The following is a 20,642-nucleotide window of genomic DNA, read 5'->3' as shown; positions in this document are numbered from 1 at the left end:
TTTCATTATCTTTTTTTTATTGGAGTATAATTGGCAAATGATATTATATTAGTTTCATTTTTAAAAATATTTATTTATTTATTTGAGAGAGAGAGGGAGAGAGAGACAGCGAGTGCGCAAGCCTGGGCAGGGGCAGAGGGAGAGAGTCTCCAGCTCTAAGCCTCCAGACTGCCTGCTGAGTGTGGAGCCTGACAGGGCGCTCTGTCTCATGACCCATGAGATCACAACCTGAGCTGAAACCAAGAGTCGGATGCTTAACTGATTGTACCACCCCAGGCGCCCCTGTTGCATTATCACTTTAAGACCATTAGTCCAGAATTTAAAGAAAAAGGAATTGAATGATTTAAATAATTTAAGAATTTAAATAATTTGAAGACAAAATTTGTTTCTCAGTGCTTTAAAATTAGATATGAAAAAAACTGCTAGACCATCTGTAAAGGGTAAGCTATCAGCAACCTTAATAAGAGAAGTGCATCTAATGGCTGAGGAATCAGTAAAACTTATGCATTTGACACTGGATGAAAAGTCATAAAAGGAATCACAGAGGTGGCTCTATTTCTGGAATATTGGAGTAAAGGGCATGGTAGATTCAATCCCAGACAAAACAACCATCTAATGGGAGAAAATTATTAAAAACAATAATTTAAAGTCCTGGAAATTATACTAAGTGCATATAGCAAGCGGGGAAACAGTTATTCAGGAAAATCTACTAAATATCAATAAGAAATCTGTAGCAAGTAAGTCATAGCCCATTCTTCCCCTGCCAGCTCCATCTTATAGAAACAGTATTCTAGGTACTCTACTTGGGGCACCCAAGAAGAGGAGAGCTTCCCCTTCCCAGACTTGACCTGTAGAGTAGAAGTTCTACTACAGGTAGAAGTTCTACTACAGCTGAGTGAGCCTGGGACCTCAGTCCCTACCTTGCTGGATTGTAGGGGCAGGCTCTACAGCAGGAGGGGCAAGCCAAGAAGACAGGAGCACCATCACCCTAGAGATCACTTTTATAGAAGTGTTACTCTGAGATAGTTGGTTTGCTGTCCACATGTCAGATCCTGTGCAGGGTACAGAGATTCTCTCCAAGGGAGAGTCAGGCTATAAGGATTAAGAGATCCCAGCTCTGACTGAGGGAGACTGACTATTTTGAAATACAGGTGGGAAATTCTGTTTAAGGGTGTTGTTGAGAACTGTGGAGATTTTGGTGAAGAGAAATTAAGACAGTGCCTATAGCTCCATTATAATAGTGGCAACAAGCAAAATGACAGCAACCAGAAGTTTAACAGAGAGAACCAGAGAAGGAGATACCAAGATGAATGCTCCTCAGATCACTGTCAACCTTGGGTGTCAGGAAGTTTGTATAGAGAACATTCACCCACTGAGAAGAAATCACAGCAGGACATGGAGTGGACTTGGAAACATTCCCCAGGCTGCACAAAGACCCATCAACACAGGGAAGAAGCCTTGCTGATACAAGGGCCTTACGTGCAACCTCTGACCAAACGCTGGTTGAACGATAAGCTACTCTGATGCAGGATGCTGGGCTTTAACATAAAATCACACAAATCCTTTGGAGTCTGGAAGACTGTGTGCATGGCCAAGGTTGACCGTTTTGGGGAATGATTGGAGGGGGAAAATCCAAGCCCCTGGACTGTGGCTGAACATAGGCAAAAACCAATTAGCCAAGCAACCGACCAACAAATAAAACAATTCCTTTAACTGTGATAGCAGAATCTAAGACACACACACACACACACACACACACACACACACACACACACACACACACTTTCAGTGGTAAAGGGAAAAGAATCTTTGACCAAAATGGCTTACATTAACTCAGGGATGACCAGTAGGAAGCTAGGCTAAGAGATCAAAGCAAGACAAAATCTATCAGAAGGGGAAATTGGCTTTACAGAGTTAGTTCAGCAAGTCACTAAGGAAATAAATAAATGACCAAGCAAGCAACAGCATCAAACTCTGGGGGATGTAGGGAATTTGTATCCAGAGTTTCTACAGTATAATATCTAAAATGTCAGTTTTCAACCAAAACAAATTTTTTAAAAAAGATTTTATTTATTTGAGAGAGAGAGAGAGAGAGCCAGATAGTGACAGAGATAGCGAGAGAGAGCACAAGCATGGAGGAGAGGGAGAAGCAGGCTCCCACTGAGGAGGGAGCCCAATGCAGGGCTCAAGCCCAGGACCCTGGGATCATGAAGTGAGCCAAAGGCAGCTGCTTAACTGACTGAGCCAACCAGGTGCCCCTCAACCCAAACAATTTTGAGACATGCAATAAAAGAGGATATTGTGATACATACACAAGAAAACAACCGAAACAAACTGCTTTTGAAGGAGCTCAGATGTTGGACTTAGTAGACACATACTTCAAAGCATCCATTGTAACTATTCTTTCTCTCTTTTTTTTTTTTTTAGAGTTTATTTATTTTTGACAGACAGAGATCACAAATAGGCAGAGAGGCAGGCAGAGAGAGGTGGGGGGAAGCGGCTCCCTACTGAGCAGAGAGCCCGATGTGGGGCTCGATCCCAGGACCCTGAGATCATGACCTGAGCGGAAGGCAGAGGCTTAACCCACTGAGCCACTCAGGCGCCCCCATTGTAACTATTCTTGAAGAACTAATGGAAACCATACTTAAAGGAAGAATTGATGACAATATCTTGTGAGATAGAGAATATCAATAAAGAGATAGAAATTATAAAGAAGAACCAAATAAAAATTCTGGAGATGAGAAGTACAATAATTAAAATGAAAAAGTTATTGGATTTGAGTTGGCAGAAGAAAGAATCAGTGAGTTTGAAGACAGAGTAATGATGCAATCTGTAAAATGGGGGGGAAAAAGAAGAAAAATGATCAGAGCTTCAGAGAAATCAGAAACACCAATAAATGTATCAACATATGCATAATGGATAGAAGAGAGAGGGGGCATAACAATTATTAGAAGTTGTGGCTAAAAATTTCCCAAATTTGATGAAAAGCATTAATCTCTACATCCAAGAAGAATGAACTTCAACTAAGGACAAACACAAAGAGATCCATGCCCAGACATATCATAGTCACAAGGTTTGAAACCCAAAGATAAAATCAGCGAAGATAAAAATAGCAAGAGAAAAACAATGCATCACATATCAGGAAAGTGCATTAAGAGTAAGGGCTGATGCTCATCAGAAACAAAGGAGGTCAGGGGCACCTGGGTGGTTCAGTCGGTTAGATGTCTGATTCTTGATTTCAGCTCAGGCCAAGATCTCAGGGTTGTGAGATCAAGCCCTGCGTCAGGCTCCACGCTGGGCATGCAGCCTGATTAAAATTCTCTCTCCCTTTGCCCCTGTCCCCACTCTCCTCTCTCACTCCTTCTCTAAAAATAACTAACTAACTAAATGCTTTAGAAACAATGGAGGCCCAAAAGACAGTGGTATGACATATTCAAAGTGCTTAAACTAAAAACCTATCAACCAATCATTCTTTTTTTTTTAAAGATTTTTTTTTTTAATTTGATAGACATATCACAAGTAGGCAGAGAGGCAGGCGGAGAGAGACAGGAGGAGGAGGCAGGCTCCCTGCTGAGCAGAGAGCCGGATGTGGGACTCGATCCCAGGACCCTGAGATCGTGACCTGAGCCGAAGGCAGAGGCTTTAACCACTGAGCCACCCAGGCGCCCCTCAACCAATCATTCTATATCCAGCAAAACTGTCTTTTAAGAAATAAAGAGAAAATGAAGGGAAGCTGAAAGAACTTATTGCTGGCAGGTCTGACTTATAAGAAACACTAAAACTTCCTCAGACTGAAAGCAAATGACACCAGATAATAACTCAAATCCACATGAAGAACAATGTCAGTTAATTACAAAAGACAGTAAAATTGCTTATTTTTTCTCCTCTTAACAGATTTAAAAAGTAACTACCCAAGATATATGTATATACTTGTATAGCTAGGCTTTTTACATATAGAAACATACTATGTGTCAACATTTTATACAAATGTTATTTGACAATAATAGCACAAAGGAGGTAGATGGGAACACAGCAGTTTTTGGAGTAAGGTAATGACACCAAGTGGTAACTCAAATCTATAGGAAATAGAATCAAATGCTAAATAAGAAGGTTAATATAATAAACTCTATAAATGTATAATTGATACAGTTTCATCTCAGATATTTAAAAAGACATAAGATTATGTATAGTAATAATTAAAGCAATGTATTTTGGGGTTTACAATGTAGATGGATATAGTATATATCACAATAACACAAGAAAGGGAAGGAGACCTCTCTAGACCAATCCACCCAACAACTGCAGAATGTACATTCCTTCTCATGCACACATGAAACATTGTCCAGGATAGATCATATGCTAGACCATTAAAACAAACCTCAATAAACTGAAGATGATTGATATTACACAAAGTTCTCTGATCAATAATCAGAAATCAGAAACTCTTGATTACAGAAATCAGAAACTCTGAAATCTATAATGAAGTAAATTTGGGAAATTTGTAAAATATGTAGAAATTAAGTAACACATTCCTAAAGAACAAATGATTCAAAGAGTAAAAAAAATGAGAAAATATGTTGAAATGAATGAAAATTAAGACAAACATACAGGAGCTTACAGGATGCAGCAAAAGCAGTGCTGAGAGGGCAATTTATACCTATAAAAGTCTACACTGAAGAAGAAGAAAGATCCTCAAATCAGTAACCTTTTTAACCTTAAAAAATTAGAAACAGATAAACTAAGTCTAAAGCAAGCAGAAGAAAGCAAACAATATAGGTTAGAGTAGAAATAAATAGAGAAGAGGAAAAAAAATAGAAAAATATCAATGAAACCAAAGATTGGTTCTTTGAAAAATCCACAAAACTAACAAATCTTTAGCTGAACTGACAAAAAAAGAGAACACTCAAATAAATAAAATCAGAAATGAAAGAAAGGACATTCCTATCAATCTTATAGAAAGAAAAGAAGACTGTAAGAGAATGCTATGAACAATTCTATACTGGCAAACTAGTTAATCTGGACAAAATGGACAAATTCATAGAAACAATAAACTAGAACAAACAGAAAACCTGAAGAGACCTGTTACAAATAAAGAGATTAAATTTGTAATGGAAAAACTACCCACAAAGGGAAACCCAGGGCCAGAGGCTTCACTAGAGAATTCTGCCAAATGTTTAAAGAATTGACACCAATCCTTCACAAACTTTTCAAAAAATGGAAGAGGAGGAAACACTTCCCACCTCATACTATGAGATCAAGGACTTGATTCTAAAACAAAAGAAGGACATCACAAAAAAGAAAACTACAGACCAACATCTCTTGTGAATATACACAAAAATCCTCAACTAAATATTAGCAAACCAAATCCAGCAACATACACAAAAGTTTATACATCATGACCAAGTGGGGTTTATTGCAGGAATGCAAGCTTGGAATAATATATAAACATCAACCATTAATCAAATTGACAAAGGTGATATGATCTTTCTATCTTTCTGATTTAGGGAAAGTATTTGACAAAATCCAACACCCTTTCACAGTAAAACATGCGAACAACCAAGAATGGAAGGGAAATTCCTCAACATGGTAAAGGGACTTATGAAAAACCCTCAGCTAGTATACTTAATGAAGAAAGACTACTTTCAGCTTAAGATTAGGAACAAGACTTCTATTTAGCAGTGTACTGGCTGTTCTAGTCAGGAAAAATAGACTGAAAAATAAATAGAAGTCCTCAAGATTGGAAGGGAAGAAGTAAAACTCTCTATTTGCAGGTGACATCTGGTGTGTAGAAAAATTTAAGAAATCCCTTATGAAACTACTAGAAACAATAAACAAGTTCAGCAGGGTTGTAGGACACAAGATTAATATATGAACTTTAAATATATTTCTGTACATTAACTATGAGAAATCTCAAAAGGAAATTAAGAAAACAACTCCTCTTAGAATCACATAAAATACTAAAATATTTAGGAATAAACTGTCTAAAGGAGTGTAAGTATAAGACTTGTATGCTTAAAACTACAAACATCATTCGATGAAATTAAAATCTGAATAAATGGAAAGAAAGCCCACGTTCATGAATCAGAAAACTCTTTTATAGTCACACTTACTATCTGTCCCAGTCATTCCAGTTCTTGGCAACAACTCACCTGTTTTCATTCTCTATACTTTTGTTCTTTCAAGGATGTTGTATGAATGGAATCTGTTGTAGTTTATAATCTTTTTCCAGTAGGCATAATGACCTTGAGATATGTCCAGGTTGTGTGTATTTTTTTTTTTTAAATGTTTATTTGACAGAGAGATCACAAGTAGGCAGAGAGGCAGGCAGAGAGAGAGAGAGGGGGAAGCGGGCTTCTTGCCGAGCAGAGAGCCCGATGTGGGGCTCGATCCCAGGACCCTGAGATCATGACCCTGGCCGAAGGCAGAGGCTTAACCCGCTGAGCCACCCAGGCGCCCCCAGGTTGTGTGTATTGATAGATCATTCGTTTTTATCCTGCCTCCTTACGTAATTCTTGAACATTTTTAGAATCCCACTTTGGTTTATCTGTAGTATTTTTTTTTTTGTATACCTCTTTGCATAGATTTTTTTTTTTTTAGTGGTTGCTCTAAAAAGTCATATTATACATAGCTTAAACAAATTGCTACTGTCGACATTTTACTCTTTTGAGATATTGTTACAGGTCCCTGAGATTTTCTTCACTTTTTTCAGTCTCTTGCTCTGTATTCAGTTTGGGTAGTTCATAATCTATGCTGGTATTTCTGAATATGGTGGAAATAGGCATTATTCTTTGCCTTATGTGAGTGCCAGGCACTATTTCCCTGGATTCTTCCAGGTGTCTCTTTCCTGTCCAGGAACACATGCATGTGCTTATCAGTACTCAGCTGAAGACTGGAGGGGGATCCCCTAGAGATCTTTGGAGCTCTCTCTTTGTGTAGCCTTCTCCTTCCCAGTACCAGTCCTGCAAAGTCTAGCTGCTCTGGTCCCCTGGACTCTCAGCTCCATTTCTTTGACTACGGGAGTCCACTCACCTCCACCCTCTTCTGTGGACGAAGGCCTGGAAGTGCCCTTGAAGCACTGAGCTGGGACAATCGCAGGTTCAGTTGCTTGTTTCCTGTCTCTTATGATCATTGTCCTTGGCTGCCTGATGTTCAGTATCTTGAACACATTAGCTTTATGTATTTTTGTTTCATATATTTTGTCTGGTTCCTGCTGCTTTATTGTGGTTGGGTACAGATGTCTCCATAATTATTTTTTGTTTTGGAAAATTGTTTCCCTAAAGATACATCATGTTAATATGTCATAATTTTCTTACTGATTTTTAAATGAATTATAGCTAATTAAAAAAATGTTTCATTTTCACTTCCAGTGTGGTAAATATTGATAGATGTAAATAAAATCTCTTTGGTATCCTCAGTACTTTTTATGAATGTAAAACAAAGTCCAACATGTTTGAGAACTGCTTGCAGAGATGAGTTCATTTAGTCCCCACAAATCTTTATGAAGGAGGTACTATTATTATCTACTCTAGTTTATAGATCAGGAGACTGAGGCCAAGAGTAGTGAGGGAACTGCCCAAGATGATACGGTTAGTAAATGGGAGACTGTCTTTGAACCTGAGTGGTTGATGCCACGGTCTGTGCTCTTCAAACCAGCATGCCACACTCCCTTTAACTGTGGGTTTTTCAACTTGTTTCATGTCTAAGCTTCTCAGACTAATGTTAATCGGAGGCCCCTGTTCTCCCACTCTCCTCCACCTGTTTCCTATCCAGCAGAATCCTTGGGCTCCGAGTATGTTCATGTTGCCAACTTGGAGTGTCCCCAGGGGAAAAGACGTGTGGTTGATCTCTACTGTTCCTACAGGCTTGGACTTCACACTAATGGACGGGAGCCTGATAGATGTGACAGAGGAGCTGCGGCTTATCTGGGTGGGTCTTGTCAGAGGCCCCCAGCCTCCCTTTGCATATATATATATATATATATATATATATATATATATATATATTTATTTATTTATGATTTATTTATTTATTTATTTATGAAGATTTTGTTTATTTATTTGACAGAGATCACAAGTAGGCAGAGAGGCAGGCAGAGAGAGAGGAGGAAGCAGGCTCCCCGCTGAGCAGAGAGCTCTATGCGGGGCTCAATCTCAGACTCTGGGATCATGACCTGAGCCGAAGGCAGAGGCTTTAACCCACTGAGCACCCAGGCGCCCCTGCACATGCACATTTAATGGAACAATGTCTATGCTGCTCAAAGTCACTCTGCCTCTGGGGCCCCCAGACCTGGCCTTCCTGGGGCCAGCTGTGGACTAGCGTACAACTATAAAAGTCTGGAAATGTAAGATGAGTTTGAGCACTAGTTGCCTTTTCCAACAGATTCTCTTGTTGTTTTTTTAAAGATTTTATTAGTTTCTGAGAGAGAGAGAGCGCACATGAAGGGGGAAGGGGCAGAGGGGAAAGGAGAAGCAGGCTCCCCAGTGAGCAGGGAGTCCAATGCAGGACCAGATACCAGGACCCCTGGATCATGACCTGAGCTGAAGGCAGCAGCTTAACTGATTGAGCCACCCAGGTGCTCCCAGATTCTGTTTTTAAAAGAATTTTTTCCCTCAAGATTTCTTCATATTATGGATTCCTTAGGTGTAAATAAACTTTTTTATTTATACCAGTTCAGTTCAGAACTAGCTGTGATGAGTAAAACGATATCTGAGATGCTTGAGCAACAGAAGTGATATGTACTGTACATTCAGGCAGCTCATAGGACTATGAAACTTAGAAGAAAATGACGTTTGTCAAACAAATATTTACTGAGTTCTGAGTAGAGCCCTGTTCTTGGTCCAGCAGTGCAGTGAATAAGGCAAGAGTCTGTCTTGGAGAGTTTACATTCTGGTGTATAGCATATTTATAACATGGAAGCAGGTTATTTTAAACAACATGGCAATCTAGCATAACATCACTGGTTCCAACAAAGAGTTGAGTGATTTTGTACATCTAGCCAGCCTTCCATCGGGAGCTGTGTTGCATAAAGTAAACAGTTTCAACCTTAAGGGGTATAAAATTTGACTGAAAAACAAAACCAGGGACGCCTGGGTGGCTCAGTCAGTTAAGTGTCCCCCTTTGGCTCAGGTCATGATCCTGGGGTCCTAGGATGGAGCCCCAAGTCTCCCCCTGCTTGTGCTCTCTCTCTCTGACAAATGACTAAATAAAAATATTTTTAAAAATAAATAAAAAGAAAGAAAAACATAACCAGTTATCTTCAAAAGTTGAATCTACAAGCTGTATACATAGCGCCCGTGAATGCCAGCACCCTCCTCACCAAGTAGCACAGGTTGGAGGAGACCTAGGGATAGTGTTTATGTCCAGCACAGTGTGAGTGATGCCCCAGAGCTGGATGGGCGGGCAGCTCTGGTAGTAGCAGCAGGGGCATCTACTGTGAAGAAAAATGTGAAATTGCCAACACAAAAGGACCACAACTGCGTACACAGTAACTGCGCACAGATAAGACTGGAATCAAAGCGTTGTTGGCACCCGTCTTCGGTGGTGAAATTCAAAGCAATTTTCTTCCTTCCTCCCTCCCTCCCTCCCTCCCTCCCTCCCTCCCTCCTATCCTCCCTCCCTCCCTTCCCCCTCTCTCTCTTTTTAAAAGATTTTATTTATTTGAGATTTTATTTATTTATTTGAGAGAGCAGGGGGAGCAGCAGGCAGAGGGAGAAGCAGGTTCCCCACTGGGCAAGGACCTGATGGTGGGTCTCAATCCCGGGAACCTGAATTCATGACCTGAGCCAAAGGCAGATGCTTAACTGACTGAGCCACCCAGGTGCCCAAGTTTCTTCTTTCTATTTTTGGGTATTTCCCAGTACAATGAAATTTTTATAGCAAAAGATTAGAAAATAACTTAAAATTGTATCAATAATCCTGAGATTTCTCTCCTCTCAGGGAAAATAACTGGCAAAAAGGTGTCTTAGTAACTATTCTTGGTCATTCAAAGTAATTGCGGGTTTTCTTTTCTCTGTGCCCTCGTAGGGCTCAGTTTTGGTCCGTGTACATGCTGTAAACATCAGGTTTCCCCAGGGGCTTATGAGCTCAGGAGTTTAGTAAATGCTCATTTTAGCTGCTGCCAAATGGGCGCCCTCCCCCCAACCCACAGCGGCTCCCCCTTTGCTGGTCTCCCTGGATGCATGGGGCAGCTGCCGCTCCTTTGTTCTGTTCTCCTGGCTCCCTGGCCCGCAGGGGAATGGGCTTTCAGTGGCCTGCCCCGCAGGCACCTCCTCAGGGAGGCCAGCCTTTCCTTCCTGGCTTCCTCCACCCTCTCCTGACCCCAAGGTGCCTCCGGCCCACCCTCCAGCTCCAGCCAAACCTCCTGCCCAGGGAGAGGTGAGGCTGGAATATCTGGGACCCGTGGCAGCTGGAGACTCCCAGCGCTGCTCAGTCCTCCAAGCGGCTGTGCCAAGCAGGCCTGGCAGCTGCTATTTCCCCCAGAGAAGTTGCTGGCAGCGCTCAGGGAAGGAAGCAGCAGAAGGAGGTGGAGTGGCGACTCAGCCCCCTGAGGTAGAGACTCTGTGTGGCATTGGAGTGCTGCTTTTTTTGCTCTCAAAATGGGCAGGGGGCCCAGTCCCTGGTTCTCCTTGCCATTCGCTTTATGTCCTCTAAGTGGTCATGCTAATGTTGGGGCAAGGGAAAAGCCGCAGGGTGTTCTGCCTTCCAGTGTAGCCTCACATACCTTTAGGTGGCCTGTGGGTGGTAGAAGCCCGCTCACCTTGCTAGGCCCTCTGCAGGTAAGGCTACGTCTGGACGGTTTGGGGTTGGGGAGCATGGCAGGGGGGCACAGCTGGTCTTTATTCTGCACAGAGGTTGGAGATGCTCTGATGGGAAGACTGGTGGGTTGGCTATTCTAATGGGAAAGAGGAAGCAAAATAAACCCCAGCATGTGGAAGAGAAGTGTCCTTAGGAGCAGAGAGGCTGGCGGCCCTGCAGGTAAAGAACTCTGTGGTCACGGTGCTCAGGTAATTCTTGTTGGATGACCCACACTGGGACGCTTTAAGGTACAAGAATGTGGCATCCCTGAATGCTCTCTGGGGTGCTCTAGACTGCTCTTGTTCCAGACCCATGAGTTGCATCAAGCCTGTCCCAGAGCTAAGGTAAAAGAGAAATGGCATTTTCCTTTTCAAAGTCCAAGGCTAGCCAGCCTTTGCAAAACAGGTGTGAGCTCCGTGGCCCTGTTCTAACCCTGGGTAAACCAGACTCTCAAGAAGGGTTCTGTGTTCTCCACAGACTAAGAAAACCTCTGAGCCTCTTGTTGTTTGTTCTGCAAATGCTAAAAGAATTAGTGGATTATGATTCCACCATAATCGTAATCAGACTTCTTTCATCGAGCTCTGCTTAGGCCAGGAAGAAACAAGGTCATTTTGGGCTGGTCAGATGATGTGTATGGGTAGATCTCCATTCTGAGGAAATGCTCACATTTTACAGTAGAAACATTTAGTTGTTAAAGCAGCAAATGTTCTGCTGTCTGGGGGTATATAGAGGTGGGTGTGCTGTCCACCATTTATTTTCGGCCAGGCTCCAGCTAGAATGGTCCAGCTTCTCCTCTGGGTGGTCCAAGTGCTTCCCTGACTTCCCTGGGGATTCTCACAAACCACTTCCAGAATTAAGTTTGGATTTGAAGGAACTGGTTAATTCCAGTTATGCACTACTGCTTAACAATGGCCCAATTGGGACATTCCCAGTGCCCTGAGAGGGAGATGCTTAAGCGAGATCTGGGGGAAGAGACCCTTTGGGCAGAACTGTGGGGGGGCCTTCGTGTTACATGGACCATCATTAAACAGGCATGACACTAGTCCTGCATACTGGAGAGGCACTCTGGCTTCTGCTGGGGGCTGGGCCATGGTGAGAGACCCTGAGATTTCCTCAGGGCTGCAAGGCCTTCTTGGTCCCCACTGTCACAATGGGGAGGGGATTTAGCTCTAGACACAGGAGGAGGCCACTTTAGGTAGCCTTCATGCTACTAATTAGGCCAGTCTGATCAAGGGAAGCCCAGACCCTCCCTTGGCCCTCATGAACCATCACCCCTGCCTTAGCACCCCAGGGCACTGGCTGGCTCAGGTGTGGGTGTCAGCTGGAGGGGGTGGTGAGAGGTGGTGTGGGGTGACTATGCAAACACGCTGTGAACGGGGTGCTCATAGCTCCCTGAGCCCCAGAGGGTGTTGTGTCTATTTTTTTTTTTAAGATTTTTATTTATTTATTTGAGAGAGAGCACAAGAGAGGGAGGGTCTGAGTGAGAGGCAGACTCCCTGCTGGGCAGGGAGCCCAATGCTGACTCCATCCTAGGACTCCAGGATCATGACCTGAGCCAAAGGCAGTTGCTTAACCTACTGAGCCACCCAGGCGTCCCTGTTGTGTCTATTCTTGCTTAGAATCTCCCACATTTCTTTTCTTTTTAAAGATTTTATTTATTTGACAGAGCACAAGTAGGCACAGCAGCAGGCAGAGGGGAAGGGAGAAGCAGGCTCCCCACTAAGCTGGGCCTGTCCAGTGAGGAGCTTGATCACAGGACCCTGGGATCATGACCTGAGCCTAAGGCAGCCACTTAACCAACTGAGCCACCCAGGTGTCCCAATCTCCCACCTTTCTAAGGGTGGAATCCAAATGCTAGTGTGGCCCTCATGCTCTGGCCCCCTGGCCCCTCTCCCTTACTTCCCATGCCCTCTGCCTGCCTGTTCTCTGGATACACTGCCATCTTTCTGATCCTTGAGCTCCCCAAGCCCATTCCCACCTCAGGGCCAACTGCCCTTGCTGTTCCCCCTGCTGCTCTTTTCCTCATTATCGTTTTAGCTCAGATGACACTCCTCAGAAGCCTTCCTTGCCCCTCCAATCAGCCCCTCATATTGTCCTTTTCTTTGCGGCACTGTCCCTGCCTAAAGTCACGTCTATGTTTTATTTCCTGTCCGTCCCCCACCCTGTGTCCTCTGGCTCACTGCTCTGCCCCTGTGCCCCAAATAGCATAATCTCCATTGAATGAATGGGTCTGGGTGAGTGACTGTGAGAATGACCACTGCTGGGTAACTGCAGCTCTTTCCTGCTGATTTGACCTCTGGATGCACTGTTGGAGGCTGGCACATGGCTCTTTGGATCCTCCGTACCTCCAGGAGAGCTGAGCGATGCCCACAGATGCCAGTGAGCTCTTGCTGAGCGTGCCCATGGCCCAAGGATGAGGCTTGCTGAGTGGTCAGGTGAGTGGCAGAAGGCTCTGGAGGCTTTCAGCCTTTCAGGTAGACATGGGGTCCCCTTGAGGCAGGGAACAGGTCCCTTTGGTATTCTCCTTTCTACTTTTCATCCTTTTTGGTTTCTTTTGATCCTTTGGTTCCATCCACCAGTATTTAGTGAACCATCCAGCTGGGCAGTCTGTTTCTGGGGCCCAGTCTTGTACACCTGCTCCCTCTGTATCACCAATCGGGAAAAGCATTTCTTCTTAAAGAGGCAGATGAACCAAGAAATCATCCATATTTTAAGCTTAATCAGCCATCGAATTACAGTTAAACACTATCAGCTATGACACAGCTGCAAAAGAACAAGTACAAACCGCACAGGTTTCAAGACACCAGCTACTTAGGAACAGATGCCTTTTCCCAGCTCAGTTCTGCAGATGTAAGTCTGCATGGTGCTATCAACTCATCTTTCTGAATTCCACTGCTTATTTGTGGGTTGCTACTTCGCACTGTCATTTCTAGATAGTCTTTATCTGTTGCCAAGCTAGAGGTAATATAATGTTCAGTAGGGTTAACATATGAGGCTGCTCGGTCCTGGCCTCACAATGTGATATTTGGGCTGCTTGCAATCACAAGCTATGCTCCACAGCCCAGCTATAAAAATACCTGCCTGTAGGCAGAGAGGGTGAGGGTTTTTTTTGTTGTTGTTGTTTGCTTGTGTAATGATTTCCCCAGAAGAGATTCCTTAAATGGTTTTGTATCACACAGTCACTTTAAACAGCTCTTCTCTAACTTGTCCATAGTCCTTCATTATAGAGAGGAGTACTTAGTTCTCCTCCCCAACTTGGGGGGTTGATTTTTTCATTGTAAAGTACCTTTTGCTAGGTGAGGGGTTGCTCACAAACGGTTATTTGCCCCTGGGGGGAGGGCACCGATCTGGCATCTCAGTACGCTGTTGGGCTCATGACTTGGAGGGGCGCTGACTTGGAGGGGCGCTAACTTGGAGGGGCGTCGTTGGACCTTGGTCTCCCTAGGGGCAGGACATCGCGGACTGGGGGTTCCCAGGGCCCCGCGCCCGGGAGGTAGTTGGCGCCCAGAAACGTCACTTTGAGGAATGAAAGCGTGAAGGTGATCCCCTCTCTGGCCCGGGCCGCAGAAGGAATTCAGGGCTTGGAGCCAGCAGGGAGGTGGTCTCAGGATCGTCCCTCTATGTCCTCCAGTTCCTCGTCCCCCGCCGGTGTTCGCGTTCCTGGGCAGCCCGGGACAGCGGAGGGGAAGCGCCAGGCAGGGCGTCCCCGCGGGACTGGGGGGCTTGTTCGTGGTTATTATAACTTCACTCCCTTTAAAAGGAAAACTATGCCCGGAATCCGGGGAGGTGGCGAGCGAAGCCCTGGAAGGGAGGACGTGACCAGTGCTCGCCGCAGGCCAAGCTCGGGTATCCCCAGAGCTAGGACGGCGCGAGTGGCAGTGGCGGGGCCTGACCCTCCACCCCCACTTCACCCCCACAACCTCGCGGGCGGGGCGGATCCCACCCCCGCCTCCCCTCCGCCCCCACCTCGCGGGCTGGGCTGGGTTGGGCTGGGCGGCGGGCGGAGCCGCTCTTGGCCTTTTTTGGGCGTCTCCCTGCAACTCGCCCCGGACCTGCTGGCTGGTGCTCGTCTGGTTGCTGAGGCGGCGGAGGGGGTCCCGAGGCGACCTCGGGCTCAGCGTGCGCGGCTACCATGACGGGAAGGTAACAGCCCCCCATCCACGCCAAGGGCCGGGAGGGCGCCTGTCTGGGCGGGATTGCGGGACCGGACCCCGGCCCCGACCCCTGCCCTCTGCCTCGGGGAAGCCGGCCCATCCACCTGCCGCGCCTCCGGCCGGGCCCTCGACCTCCGCTGGCTGTCAGGGTAGCCGCGCCTGTCAGTACCGGGATGCCCCTAACGCCTGCTGGTGACCGGCCGGCCACCCCACCGCCTACTCCTCCAAGATGGACTCAGTTAACCCCTTACTAACGGAGAACCAGGGCTCAGAGGGGCCGTCAGAGGGGCCGGGACTCGCCCAAGGTCACAACCAACTAAACAAGGCTTTAAAACCGGACTGTTAGCTTCTATCAGCTTCCTTGACCCCCAGCTGTGTGATCCTGCAGAGATCTCACCTTTGGAGCCTGGGTTTCCTCCTCTGTAAGCCCCGAATGGTAAACATTTGAAAATAGTAAAGGGTCTATGTGGGGGCCCGGCTGGAACTCTGTCCAAGCACAAGCTGTTTGGGGTGGGGTGGGGGGCAGGGCCACGTGGCCCAGCCTGGGCTCTCAGGCCCTGTTGCCATTTCACAGATGAGGTAACTGAGGCCACAGAGGCTGAGTGACTCAGGAGGCTGGTCACATGTGCACTAGTGTCTGGCGAGTGTTGGCCTCTGCAGTCCTTTCTGGAACATGGCTGGGTACAAGTGCATGACTCACGACTAGGTGGGAGGGAATGGACTCTGAGGCCCAGCAGCCCCCTCCAGCCAAGTCCTGGCAGGAGGATGCTCTTCGACTTGTGGCTTGTGGACTAAGAAAACCCTGTGTTTTGGGTAGGGAAAAGGGTTCGGAGAGGCAGTGCCCAGGAATAGGGAGCAGCTACAGAGGGCAGGGTGGTGTCCCCAGACCTGGGTGGCATGTAGAGTGGTCACCAGGAGGACAGAGGCACACTGGCCTGGAGTAGGAGGCAGCTAGGACACCCAAATGGCACGTATCCTGTGATCCAGCAAGAACTGTGCCTCCGATGCACTTGGCTGCCTGCTCCCATTGTGGCCAGAGTCTGCAGACGCCACTGGCCTTCCAGAACTCACCCTTTTTGTGTGCTTGGCAGCACCCGGCTTTCCAGTCACCTGCAGGGCTTGACTGTCAGTGGCCTGGTTGCCCACCCAGAGAAGGGAGGGAGTGAAACTGGGACAGCGTCAGGAGTAGCACAGACCATGGTCAAGGTGGGATGTATGCGAGGCGGAGTCTCAAGCACAGCCAACACCCTAATGAGGCAGAGCCACACGCTGCGCTGCCCGCTTTGGCAGCAGCTTCCACCCCTATAGCCTGCAGGATGTGAGGCAGAGCAGACACCTTGGCAGGGGTCCTGTCGCCCCTGAGTCTTCCAGGCAGATGGAGGCCATCAGGTCAGCTGCCCGACAGTCCAGCGAGAGAAGCGGGGAAGGCAGGCAGGTGGTGGAAGCAGGGGCCAGCCTGCCTTGCTGCAGGGGTCCAGAGAAATGCCAGTCATCAAATGAAACAGGGACCAGAGTGCACCTTGCAAAACACTGGGCAGAGTTTTTCCTTGTGAAAGTAACATTGCTCATCTCAGAGAGTTAGAAAAAACCCAGAAACAGAAAAGATGACGGGAACAGAAAAAGAAGGAAAGAAAGAAAACACCCATAGTTCCACTCCTTAGAGATGCCTTTGGGAATATTTTGGTGGCTTGCTTCTTTTCTCGTGGTGTCTTTTCCTGCTCATTTGCTTTTCGCAGCTGTGAGCTGTCTGGAAGCATTGTTTGACACCCTCCCTTGAAGTCTGCTCTCCACATACAGCGCCCAGGCCAGGACTGGCTTGCCTCCCCGCTCTACCACAGGCGTGGGGCCAGGCCAGCTGAGAAATGGGTATCTAACCCAACCATTGGGGTGGGTGAGGGTTTTCCTGTCCCAGAAGCTATGGAGTTTCATTTTTGCTCTGTTGCGTGCCACCTTGACCTCTGCATGTCTGCTGCCCCCATGGGACGTCAGGATAGTGCTCACACCCGGATCCTGGTTCTCTCCACACCCACCCACACTGCCTAGAACCAGGCCGACCTTTGGAAACAACCCTCTCACCATACACCTCACACACCCCTGGGGCTCTCCCTGCCATCTGTGTAAAGTGCTAGCCCCTCACAGGACCAGAGTGGGCAAGGCCAGAGGGAGGTCAGTGGAGAGCCAGTGAGGGGACCTAGAGGGATGTACACAGCAGTGCACTTTGGAAACACCCCTCTGGGTGCTGCTGAGGTAGAGATGGGTTAGGAGGCCCACAACAAGGGGGTTTCTCTTCAGCAGCCATGGGGATGGGGAAGAGGAGCTGGACTCAGGGGGTCTGGGAGGTGGAATTGGAGGACCTGACCAAGAGAATGGAATCCAGGAGGATGCCCAGTTGTGGCAGGCGTGGGTGCTGAGCTAGTTTAGGCCATGAAGGATTTGAAGAGCTGTGACAAGTCCAAGAGGAAGCATGGGAGGCGACTGGATAAGAGGGTCCAACGCCTGGGAGAGGACTGAGCTGGGGCAGAAGGGCCGGTGAGGTCTTGAGCATGGGTGTAGTTAGGGAGGGGCCATGCTGTGGGATGGAAGCTCAGCCCTGGCCTGTGGCCAGAAGACTCTGGATCTTAAAAACACCCTTGTCTTTGTCCCAATTGAAGGAACCTTTGATATCACCACTGATGTACAGGGAGGATGTTAGGACCCAGGCTGGACACACCCCTGCTTGGGGATCCAGCCTGTTGGAGGCCCTCCTCCAAGAGCAGCCTGGGACATTTTGCCCACAGTGGGTGAGCTCAGCAGCTTGGCCTGCTGTAGAGTGCAGTCCCACCCACCACGTGACCTGTTGTCTGCTGAGGCTTCCCTGTGCGGGACCCAAGCTGGGCCTGTGCCGGCTATGGTGCAGAGTGGGGCTACTAGATCTCTGTCCCCACATCCACCTGCACCCTGGCCCTCCACAGTGCTCTGCGCTGCTCCCCACCTTCCCCAGGAGCATGCCCTGTGGCCCCCTTGACAGAAGGGTGGCAACCAGGGTTCTCTGCACAGCACATGGAGCTGTGTGAAGCAGATGACGAGGGTCACACAGCTGGCCTCTGAACCCCAGGCCAGGCCTGGTACCACCCATGGCCCCTTAGCTCCTCCCTTTCCCTCTCTTCCAATGTTGACTCTGACCCTTTGAGGGCAGTGCCATGGGGACAGAGGGCCTGATTTGTAGTGTGTCTAATCCAAGGCTGAAAATACTCCCACCTCAGCTCACTTTCATATCAACATGACACTAACTGGTTCACAAAACTCCTGAAAATTTAGCAGTCAGCACTTGGGACACCCCTGGGGAGAGGGGCTGGGCTTTCCAGGCACAGTGGCTGCCCTGCCTCTGGAAATACACTGCTTCACTCTGCTCCATCTGCCACATATGGACTCATACTTAAATGTTCCTCAGGTCTTCATCTCTGGATAGGGTGGACAGAGGGAGACACCTTAACTCTCCTTGTTCTGGTTATTCAAATCTTTTAAATTTCTGATGATGAATATTTGCTCAAGATGATATGATAAGGCAAATGTGTTAATGAGATACACAAGAGGACAATGGGTAACTAAGATGACATTACTGATGTATGTTTGTATGTATGTAACACCAAAGATGTGTCCACACTGATGCTGGAGTTTTATTTTATTTTATTTTTTAAAAGTTTTTTATTTATTTATGAGAGAGAGAGAGAGAGAGACAGACAGACACATAGCATGAGCAGAGGGGAAGGGCAGAGGCAGAGAAGCAGACTCCCTGCTGAGCAGGGAACCCCATGTGGAACTTGATCCCAGGACCCCCTGAGATCATGACCTGAGCTAAAGGTAGTTGCTTAACCAACTGAGCCACCCCTGATGCTGGAGTTTTAAATGAAGAAAATAAAATTGTTCAAAATCAGATTTCACGTGGGGTAAGAAGGTTGGAAAAGGTTATCCATCTGAGGCATATGGAAGGCCCTGGCCTCCCAGGGAGTCGAGGCGGGCAGTGTGGGTGGGGGAAGCTGGCTGTGGTGAAGGGATTGGTTGCTGTGGTGATGCTGGATACCCTAGGGATGGCACTCACGGCTTAGCCACAGGGGGTGACAGCCCTCCCTCACAGCTTGCTGGTGGCCCTGGCCTCTGTCCCTGCCTCTAGTAAGCTGTGTAGTATTCTTGTATTCTTCACTACACATGTGCTTTTTAGACATTTGTGATATAATCCACATACCATAAAATACACTATTTCAGGGTGTATAATTCAGTGGGTTTTTAATACAGCCACCAGTTGTGCAACCATCACCACTAATTCTAGAACATTTTCATAACCCCCACAAGACACCCCATACCCACATGCAGTCAATCCCCAGCTCCTGGCAGCCATTAATCCACTGTCTCTATAGATTTATCTGTTCTGGATATTTCCTATAAATGGAAATATACATTGTGTGGCTTTTTTTTTTGGCCTGGCTTTTTTCATTTAGCATAATATTTTCAAGGTGCATTTATGTTGTAGTATGAGTCAGTATTTCATTCCTCTTTTGGGGGGGTGTGCAAATAATATTCCATTGCATGACTATACCACGTTTTGTCTATGTGTTCATTTGTGGTGGACATTTGAATTGCATCTGCTTTTTGGCTTTTATGAATAATGCTGTGGTGAACATTTCCATATATATTTTCTAGTCTCTTGAGCATATACTTTGGAGTGGAATGGCTGGATAATACGGTAATTCTATGTGAAATTTTTTGAGGAATTGCCAAGCTGTTTTCTGAATAACTGCATACCTTATATTCCCACCAGGAAATGTATGAGGGTTCTAATTTTCCCCACACCCTCACTAACACTTATTGTTTGTTTCAGTGAGTGTGAAGTGGTATCACATTGTGGTGTGGTTTTTTTTTTTAGATTTTATTTATTTATTTGAGAGAGAGGGAGACAGAGATAGCTACAGAGATAGCGAGAGAGAGCACGAGTGGGGAGGAGAGGGAGAAGCAGGGTCCCTGCTGAGCAGGGAGCTGGACTCAGAGATTGATCCCAGTACCCTGGGATCATGGCCTGAACCAAAGGCAGACTCTTAAGTGACTGAGCCACCCAGGTGCCCCACATTGTGGTTTTGATTTTCATTTCCCTAACAACTTGTCATGTTGGCCATCTTTTCATGTGCTTATTGGTCGCTGATATATCTTCTTTGGAGAAATGTTTATTCAGATTCGGTGCCCATTTTTAAATTGGGTTGTCTTTTTACTGTTGGATTTTAAGAGTTTTTTATGTGTTCTGGATACAAGACACTTATATGATTTGCAAATATTTTCTCCTATTCTGTGGGTCATCTTCTAATTTTCTTTTTTTTTTTTTTAAAGATTTTATGTATTTATTTGATAGAGAGAGATCACAAGTAGGCAGAGGAGAGGAGGAAGCAAGCTCCCCACTGAGCAGAGAGCCAGATGCAGGGCTTGATCCCAGGGCCCCAAGATCATGACCTAAGCCGAAGGCAGAGGCTCAACCCACTGAGCCACCCAGGTGCCCCTGTCTTCTAATTTTCTTGATAGTGTTCTTTAATGCACAAAAGTTTCAAATTTTGATGAAATCCAATTTATCTATTCTTTGATTGCTTAAATTTTTGGTGTCATACCTAGGGAAGTGTTACCTAATCCAAGGTCAATTTTTGGTGTCATACCTAGGGAAGTGTTACCTAATCC

At 46.4% G+C, this 20,642-nt stretch overlaps 1 protein-coding gene across 6 annotated transcripts in view; it reads left to right on the top strand.

Moving 5' to 3' along the window:
• Positions 1–10,431: 10,431 nt before the first annotated feature.
• Positions 10,432–20,642, top strand: part of LIMS2 (LIM zinc finger domain containing 2) — a 42,132-nt gene continuing 31,921 nt past the window's right edge. The window contains exons 1-2 of one of the 6 annotated variants that reach the window (XM_047722736.1): positions 14,840–14,937; positions 16,685–16,814. Coding sequence is in view for 2 of the 6 variants with exons in the window: in XM_047722735.1 (XP_047578691.1) it covers positions 14,927–14,937 (11 nt within the window). In the remaining 4 variants the exon portion in view is untranslated. Of the gene's footprint in view, positions 10,549–14,648; positions 14,938–14,964; positions 15,385–16,684; positions 16,815–20,642 lie in introns of those variants that run through there. The other 5 variants (XM_047722740.1, XM_047722739.1, XM_047722735.1 and 2 more) reach the window with 5 other exon arrangements.

Source organism: Lutra lutra, chromosome 3 (assembly GCF_902655055.1).
Source record: "Lutra lutra chromosome 3, mLutLut1.2, whole genome shotgun sequence".
NCBI lineage: Eukaryota > Metazoa > Chordata > Mammalia > Carnivora > Mustelidae > Lutra > Lutra lutra.
The sequence above is the reverse complement of the archived record's forward strand: the minus strand, read 5'-3'. Positions and strand labels throughout refer to the sequence as shown.